At 40.0% G+C, this 9,297-nt stretch overlaps 1 protein-coding gene across 1 annotated transcript; it reads right to left on the bottom strand.

Annotated features, from left to right (window-relative positions):
* Positions 1-111: 111 nt before the first annotated feature.
* LOC104437757 (transcription factor MYB3R-1) lies at positions 112-7,868 on the bottom strand. Its single transcript, XM_010050781.3, has 12 exons — positions 7,632-7,868; positions 6,991-7,180; positions 6,490-6,544; positions 6,109-6,166; positions 5,615-5,709; positions 5,377-5,480; positions 4,182-4,310; positions 2,252-4,058; positions 1,538-1,872; positions 1,180-1,294; positions 847-1,080; positions 112-422 (listed from the first exon to the last, which is right to left on the bottom strand). The coding sequence occupies exons 2-12, from the start codon at positions 7,065-7,067 to the stop codon at positions 297-299; spliced, it is 3,135 nt and encodes a 1,044-aa protein (XP_010049083.2). The 5' UTR covers positions 7,068-7,180; positions 7,632-7,868; the 3' UTR covers positions 112-296.
* Positions 7,869-9,297: the final 1,429 nt, after the last annotated feature.

Raw genomic sequence — 9,297 nt, 5'->3', positions numbered from 1 at the left:
CTTAAGCCTGTAGATGAGCCTCAATCGTTTTAGACGGCCAGTTCTTTTCTGCCAAGACAAGCCCAACCTACGTTTTACGAAATTCTAAATCGAACGGAAAGGCACCATAAATATGAAGGAGCACAAGCCCTGTCTCCAATAATTTAATTTGAGTTCCCAATCGACACTATGACTTGACAGTTCGATGCTACATAGATGACATGATACAAGACGAACGCGTCCATATATACTGTATGAATTTTTATGAATAGTTAAAAAGCAGAGAGGTGGGCCAACTTTTCAGCACCTAGCCATTCCTATCTGCAACCTTTCAACAGATAGGAAGAGGGACTCGAGAAGCTCATGGCGATGGAGGATTTCCCATTCTCTTTCGGTTTTCCGGGGGTTCCACATTCGCTGAAATCGAGCGTCCGGCGCTCCACCTGCGATGTTTCAAAATAAATCATCAAATTTTGATGTCCATTCCATGGTCCACGATGATTTTGCTCATTCAATGGGCTAAAGAAATAGCACAATCCCTCCCCTACAAATAGTCTTGACCTCGTCTGGTATTGAAGCCTAATTATTTGCTGATGTTATCGAGGTAGGTGTACCCTAAATAATGCCCGGAACCCCTTTCTTTTCTACGATAAGTATTGCTGAATACTGCGGAAATCCAATTAATCAGATAACATAGCCATCTAATGACAGACTTCATGTAGAGAGCAGGTCGCATGTCCACCACGTGCAAGAGAAGAACACGTCCGGACTAGGAATTTCATAGTTCTGTTCAGTCTATGGGATTGGTTTTCTTAAATTACTTAAATAGATAAACAACTTATTATCCGAGAATTAAGAGAATCATACCGGAAGAGCTGAACCCATGGAAGAGCAATTCTCCATCTGCTGTTTTGATTTACAATTTTCTTGGTCGGGATTTTGGTGATTAAGGTTTTTCTTCTTGGATACTGTCTCCGGAGTGTCATTTCCGAGAACCTCCTGCGCTGTAGCAAATGTAGCAGCACTTTGTTCACTTAGATGTTTCATGAGCCCAAGAGCGTCATAACTTCTGTCACCAGGACTCATGAAATACCCTATATCCTGAAAACAAACCAGAAGACGAAAAGACATCATGTTATATCATTCTCTTATTGTGTGCCAAGGACAATGTTGTTAGCTGTATAATTGACACAACAATACCTCGACCGTTATTTCAGTGCTAATCCTGGGCCCTGGAAGGAAAGAGTTTATAAACCAAGGCGACTTCCATGCTGAAGGAGATTCAATAATTCTTCTAAATGGAGTCCCTCCAAATCTGAAAGAGAATGTCATCAAGTCATCAATCCCCTCTAAGGAAAAGCAACAAGGAGAACCTAAGCAACGGATTCTAATATAAAGTTTGGAATCATAATCAAGCTTCACCACTGTCAGTTTAAGTATATGGAGGTCATTTTAATACCCAAGGAACACCTCAAGCAACATAACAATCTGAAAAAACTACATACAATTTCTAGGAGAAGACAAATACCCATACTGTAATATTTTAGCACAATCTTACATGCTTGAGTTCTCAAAGCTGGCATCATTCAAAGCATTGTCGACAGTGATCTCCAAGGGACCTGAAGGAAGCGACAACGTAGATTTAGCGACCTTGTGGCTTCCACGTTTGGCTTCACTAGCAGGAGAGCTGAGAGGTTGGCATGAATTCCCAGACGAGGACTCGAAGTTAACTCCATGAGTCAAAGAAGGTGCCACGACTTGAGAGGACTGTCTTCTGGGAGTTTCATCTGTTGACCCAGTTGCTTTATGAGCTTGGTTACTAGTTTGATAAGGAGAAAACAACAGGAGGTCATTTATGTCATGTTCGGTAAGCACATCAGGAGGCTCTGGCACCTGCAAAGATAAGAGCAGGCCAAGTGTCACTGAGGAATAGAAAGAAAAAGGACAAATGAAACGGCCAAGTCACTTCCAGCAAAGAGAAGAATTTGCAATTTGATCTAACTGCTCCACATGGAAAGAACAGAGATTTGAAGTGCTACTAAATCCATGATATGAGACGCTGCATGTAAAACTCTGTAAAAGAGTAACCAGCAAACTAATAGGAAGGATAAAAATTTGTAGACTGTCCCATGCATAATAAACACAAGACCACAAATATGTCGATAACTTGATAGATTCATACTCTCACTTATTCTGGCTGGCATTCTCTTGCTGCAGAATCTTGGGCAGATGTATAAAAAAATAAAGAAATAAAGTGAAATTACAAACTCACACTTTCGGTTGTGGCATCAGCTTCTACACCAGTTTTAGCTTTAATATCATCATTAACAGTCTGTTGCTCTTCTTTCATATAATTGTCCCTACTGCAATCATCCTCTAAACTTTTATTGCCTGGAAGTCCACTTCTGTCATTCTTTTCCTGTCTGCATTCTGAACCAATACATGAATTTTCTTTGTCTTCAGCACGGTTCATCAAGTTCCTTTCCATGCCGATCAGTGGAGACAGCATATATGCCCTTTGAGTGTCGGCCTCATCAAACATAACATCCAGACGAGAAAAGTCTCTAGTCAAGTCAGATGTTATATCTTTTTCCAGCTTTTTGTCAATTCTTCCATCTGACAAAGGGGACAACAAGTCGCGACATCTTTTCTTTAAGATAGAAGGGGTACTCGTGAATGTTTTGGCGGCACTTTTCAGTACAGCATCAGGACTTTTGTCACGTGAAGGAGAATCCCATAACCTAAATGGGGATATGCAGTTGATAGAAGACATCATCAGCTGTCGGATACCAAGGGGACTATATTCTTGCTGCATGTCATTAGTTGGTTGTATCAGATCACAGCTGAAAAAAGGAATATCCAAGCTAGGAAAACGTGGGGGCTCGTAGCACAGTGACCCTGGCTCTTGCTTGAATGCTCCAATTCCTGGCCCAGCTTTCGAAGGAGTAGTTTGCATGACATCTGATCCTGAACCAAAAGCATTTACAGGTACTAATTTCGATTGATCAGGTGGCAATTCTAATTGCTCTAGCATACCGGGGCTCATGCCATTATCACAAGGAGAATTGGCTGAATTGTCTGCAATAACAAAACAACTATGCATGCCAGTTTCAAAGTCTTCTTGAGTGTCAAAAGAGGGATACTGGCTGGTTTTGCTACCAGATACTGGTGCGTCACCATCACTCGAGAACAATAAAGGAGCAGAATTAGAAGGCTGCGCACATGAAGTATCCACAGCAACAGCTCCTGAAGGATCATACAGCTGAGAAGATTCGGATAGTTGAAAATTTGATGATTGGCTTATTAGCGCATCTATACATCCACCAACATCAGTTCTGATTGATTCCTTGGCAATATTTTCAGAGGATAGAGATTCATCGGCCATAGCATCTGAGAATAAAAACCTGCAACATTCATCATCAGAAATCAAAATCTGATGCAATTGGTCAGCTCCTATGCCCAAACTGCCAACAGAAGGAACCGTCAGTGCCAAAGAAGTTTGAAAGGGAACATTAAGCCCCCCATGGCTCTCACTGGCACCTATGGACTCTGTTTTTGCTCCTGATGATTCTGGCCCAAAATCCAAAAAGGAACTATTTGGTAGGTCATGTCCACTGAACTTGTAATCCTCGAGAGAAGTTTCATTGCCACATGAAAAATCATGATGCACCAAATTAGAAGAGCCACATATTTCAGGATGTACATCTGGAATAGCGAGATTGACATCATCCATAGATGGGTAATACTGCTCTGAACAGGAAACTGGACTGGAGTTGTGATCTCTTCCCAAGGCAGACTCTTCATTCTTAGGTATGCCTACAGCCATGTCATTAGTAGACTGAGAGCAACCCACGGTCGAACTTTGACTGCATTCTGAATTTTCCTCTGGCTCTACCCCACACTTATTACCAGTGTCGACTCCACTGGTCTGCAACCTTGAGGAAGATGAAGCAACGAGCTGATTCTGGAATCCAACATGAGGCAAAGCTGGAAACTGTGCAAGTAAACCTGATGCCAAGTAAGTGTCCAGTTTCTTCTTTACAGAACTGTTCCAATGGTTTTTTATAGCATTGTCGGTCCTGTTCATGCAAGAACATAATTCTAATTTATCCACAGAACGAGAAACATTTCCTGTTGCACCTTAAGCTGCCAAATATATATATATATATACACAAACATGAAGAAACACCAAGGACACAAACCTGCCAGGCAAGAATTTGGTCAGCTCTGCCCATCTGTTTCCATAGATCTGGTGAGCCCGAATTAAGGCCAGCTCCTCTTCTTGGGTCCATGCCTCCTTATTTATAGCAGGATTAAGATGATTATGCCACCTGACATTATATATACATGAAAGCGATTTCAGACATAGCAATTTCAATTTCAATTTGGACTCTCATCTACTTCAGCATGGCTAACCCAAACTTCAAAGTACCTTTACAATAAGCTTGAGGGCATAAACACTTCCGGTATAGGACATTAGGGTGAACAATCAAAATATAAAAGCAAATAAAATAAAAAAACAATCAAAAGTATCTCTATGGTGGTATGAAGTGTGCAATTAGCAACAAGAGGAAGCTTGCAACACAGAAGAACTCAAACTTCATTGAAGGAGGAGAAGAAACAGGGACTGCCTGACGTAGTGTTTGAATATTACTAGAGAAGCCACAACAATTGTCGTTCAAGTTCAACTTTTCACTCAATTTTGTCCTGGTGACTTCCCCTCTACTCAGTTACAAATTCAAGCCCCAAAATCAGCTTCAGTTCACCCTAATACTTCCTCATTCTTCTTCATTCCACAACCCATAAGCTTTCTCCATTTCTCTTGGCTAAAAGAGCTCTTCAGTCGCCACACGCAGTGTGTCCTGGCCTAAATATGAGTCCCTGACCAGCCTATGTCAAAAAGCTGGACATGGCCATAATATACAGCAATCACCTTCATTTGGCACATCCTTCCAGATTTCTTAGCTGTTTAACACCACATGTAAGCTGTAGTCTCGGTGGTTTTGCTCAAGTGACCATTTCATACTTGTGGATTGTTACAAAAACTAGTTGACAAGCATGGCAATTTTGGTTTTGGCAATTAGTATCACTTCGATCAACCAATTTACAAATCAGCATCTGAAATGAGCAGAGGCGGAAAACAAGTCTCGGAACAATTAAAATAGAGAGGACAAATAAGTAAAAATTTAGTTTTAATTGGTTTCAGATTGAGACTGCTAGATTTTAGGTGGGTCCTTCGTTATAGAAAATGCAAAATGTTTTTTCTATCAAAGGGAGAAGGATGTTTTGACATAATTCAGTATAATGGCAGCACATCACATGAAATGATGACTAGACATTCTCATCAGAAGGGCAACAGAGGACCAAAAAAGAAAATCATGAAACTTTCTGCCAAACCTTTCTCGACATTGCTTTCCAATTCGCCCAGGCAAATGTTGTGCAATTGTGGACCATTTTTTTGGACCATATTTGTTGACCAACTCAACGATGATTTCATCCTCCTATATCACATAAGCAAGTAATCATGTGATGTTATGGAAACGCTGTGTGAATTTACATGGTGAAAATGATAATCATGAGAATTAAAAAAAAAGTTTGACATGAAAAAGGATATAAAGGAAAAATGATTTATTACCTCTTTAGACCAAGGACCTTTCACAAGTTCAGGATTCAAGACCTTTTGCCACCTATGTAGACATTGTACATCAGTCCGATCTTTGAAACACTCGGCTACAAAACCAGTATTATTCATCAAAGCCAAGAAACTGTTGTAGAAATTCCAGAAAACTAAAGTGAAGGAATATTTAAAAAAATAATTAGTTAAAAACAAACCAAATGTGGCCAGCACATACAAAATCTATGCTCGAGAATATCGTTACAACATAATAATTCTATTTTTACAGAAGAAAATAGCAAATATATTTGTCTCAGAATAGAATTCAGAAGCGACAAGCAGATGTTCATCAAAGACTCTGCATTCGTCTGGCTCACGTTCATACAACTTCAACTTCGATGATTGATAGTAAAAATTTTGCTTTCCTTCGAAGAAAAGCTACATATGATAATACAAACAACCAGCAACTTTGGGATAATGAAAACATTGCTAAATTGCACCATCAAAAACCATACCTATCTTTTTCCAATTCTTTCCTTTGAAGCGCTCTACTGCCTTGCGCAAAATCTCATCCTGACAACAACATAACCTCAAGTTATTATAGCATTATCTAATGCTCAGCCTATTGTCCCACTTGCAAATGGATGAACATCAGTTAATAAACCAAACTTAAGGTGAAAAATGATTTTCCAGGATATAACCATGAATAACCCATCAGCAGAACATCAAGAAAGTCACGCCGAGAATTCATTTTTATGAAATGAAACTGTGTTCCATCTAATCTATCATTTTGCATGAGTGCAGCTAAACTAGTCAGACATCCTAGTAAGTATTGAAGTGGAATTACTCAACACAGAAAGAAAGTTTTGACAGTAGAACAAAGTACAAGCATTTACCTCTTCGGCTGTCCATTGTCCCTTTGTTGAACGTCTAGTTGGCCCACTAGTCCTCCTAAAAAACAAAAGCACCGTACAATGAGAGCTTAGCATTATGGTACGCAGTTGAACCTTCTATAAATAATTATAAAGTAACGCAATCTGTGGAGGGTGAGCATCAAAGTAATTAAATCATGAACACTAACTGAGCACTTGAGCACACTAATAGCCATAAGAAACTGCAACAACCGATTTAATAAATTGATAGCCTTTGCCTGATTTCACACTCAGCAGAACTGCAGCAGGGAATGATGAGAAAAAAAATCAGAATTCTTCTTCATAAGCTTTTTTCCTTGCAAAGGTAAAAAATAATAATACCACATCACATCTCAAAGATGCCATTAAGTGAACTCTCATCCATCCAAACCACGTCTCTAGTTCTGAGTAGCAGCCTAGTCACCAAGCATATTGATTGAAGCCATTTTGCATAACATGTATGTAATAAGGTTTCGAATGCAGTACCCATGCAATGGCCGCGCTCTTGGTACACCATCTCTGCTCCCGTCGGATGGAGCCGATGCTGTCCTTTCACTTTCCATAGTTCCTCGATAAGCATGAAATGCTACATGTGCCGATTCCCACTCTGTGACTGTATCCAATATGTAACCTCCAAATCATCATAAACCGGCCGCCAAGATGTTTGGGCCCACGTCTTCAAACCCCAAATTCAAACAAACAAATAGCAAAATAAGCACCGGGCAAGTGCCGATAATGAAATGCTAATTACGCAGCTTAAAATTGAAAGAGAAATGAATAAGCAGACGATCTTCTCACGACTCGCGACTTACACGCACAATCCGAACCCTAGAATTAAACAAAAAAACTCGCCAAATCGCTCAATTAAGTAGAAGATGGAGCGCTGTACAGCACCGAGAAACCAAATCTCCAACTCCAGCTAAACTCGTTGAGATCGAAGGAGTTCCGAATTTCTTCCAAACCGAAAGCATCGGACCGACCGAATCGAAACCTCCGCGACGAGCGCCCGAATTCCGGCGAATCTGAATCGAACCGACTCCAACCTAGAACCGATCACCGGCAAAAAAAAAAAAGAACCGCGCCGACGTGCGGCGACCGACGGAAACGGAGACGAGATCGAGGCTTACCAAGCTGAACTCCGACGAGCGGTGCGGACGGCGTCGAGCCTCGGCGGGAGGGAGTCGGCGGAGCAGGCGCCTCGCGCATTTGCAGATCCGGCGGAGCAGCTCCGGAGCACCGCCAGAGGGGGACGGCGGGGGACGGCGAGCGAATCTGCAGATGCTGTTGCTGCTGCTGCTGCTGCTGCTGCTCTGCGAACGAGAGAGAGAGAGAGAGAGAGAGAGAGAGAGAAAGAGAGAGAGAGAGAGGAATTTGAAAGTGGCGTTTGAGTTTTTTTCTCTCTCTTCTTTTTGGTTTTTTAAGTGAAACGGTCGTGAGGAGATCCTCCTCCTCCTTCTTGGTTATTCAAACGCGAAGGGGCGGACTACGATGATTCAAACCCTATGCTTTAAAAGTCGAACACGTTCGGTGGGTGCGATGATGGAGATCCGGCGCATCTGGGCCGTCCGTCCGCGCTCAAGTCTTTTTCGGTCCTTTTTTTTTTTTTTTTCCTGCTGAGCTTCTCTCTCTCTTAATGTTCTTTTCTTAAGTCCAACGGCACACAAACATTTCCTCTTTCTTTCTTTTTTTCTTTTTTTGTTTGCTTTCAAAATCGAATAATTCAAATATGGAAGTTTCAATTTCAATAAGTGTAAAATAATTAAACCGATGATAACCTGCTTTGTTTCATATATGACATGTTTGATGAAAGAGATATTTCCTTCTTTTTTCTTCCGTGCTCGATTAGATGAGACACAAATGGAAAATATTTAATGAAAATTGAAAAATAATAATTCGAGCAGGCAAAAGTTCTAGAATTTGGCAAAATTTGCCTACAAGACTTTTTCATTTTGTTTTTATGGTTTTATATTGGGTTTTTGATGCCTCAGATTAATGATCCCAGAATTTCAAATTTTCGATTTTACCAAATCTACATAAAAAAAAAAAAGGCTCAAGTGGAAAAAGGAATTCAAGTGTGAAAGATAGCTTTAAGACTTGGGTTGAAAAAAAGTTGGACACGTTGACTTTTTAAAGAGATGTCTAAAATTTGAATATGGTCGTTTGGTTGGGCGTAGACATACTTTAAAGACTTGAATATTTAACGTGTTGAGCATTAAAAGAATATTCAAATCCAATAGTAATTAGGGCAAATATTTAAGAATATCAAATCCAATATTAATTAGGGCATTTATTTGTCAAGATTTTAAGTCATGCTTTTTGCAGACCGTTTAGTATATGAGATTACTTAAGCCAATTTTAATTTTATTTTGTGATTTATGATGTATCAATTCTCATTTTTACAAGAAAATATTACAATATCACCGAATTCGAGAATCTTACTCATTTCATCACATCAAACTTCCACTAATTTATTTTCACTTTTCGCGTAATTTGTTGATCAAATATAAAGATGCCCTCATCAAGAACCGAATCATGATTGCAATCCATCAATAGCGATAGATAAGTAGGCATTCCATCATCCCATCGATATGAGTCAATTTACATAGGCTTAGTTCACGTGAACCGTGAAGCACTCATTTCTTCCTAAAAAAAAACGTTGATGCTAGATTGGCAATGGGGTTTGTGAGTTGGTAACTTGGTACCACTCCCTCTCAAATCATGTGATTGTCGCACGAGATTCATCTAATCTAAAAGTTAATCATTGAGAAAACAATTTTTTTTTTTTTAAACAAT

Source organism: Eucalyptus grandis, chromosome 3 (genome assembly GCF_016545825.1).
Source record: "Eucalyptus grandis isolate ANBG69807.140 chromosome 3, ASM1654582v1, whole genome shotgun sequence".
Classification (NCBI taxonomy): Eukaryota; Viridiplantae; Streptophyta; class Magnoliopsida; order Myrtales; family Myrtaceae; genus Eucalyptus; species Eucalyptus grandis.
The sequence above is the reverse complement of the archived record's forward strand: the minus strand, read 5'-3'. Positions and strand labels throughout refer to the sequence as shown.

Bases quoted from the DNA above. Each gene is read 5' to 3' on its own strand.
- LOC104437757 (XM_010050781.3), bottom strand. From the start codon at position 7,067: ATGGAAAGTGAAAGGACAGCATCGGCTCCATCCGACGGGAGCAGAGAT. The intron at 5,481-5,614 runs GTAATAAATCAT...TATGTGATATAG, and splicing joins AAGGTCCTTGGTCTAAAGAG to GAGGATGAAATCATCGTTGA. The intron at 1,081-1,179 runs GTATTGTTGTGT...GTTTGTTTTCAG, and splicing joins GCACTGAAATAACGGTCGAG to GATATAGGGTATTTCATGAG.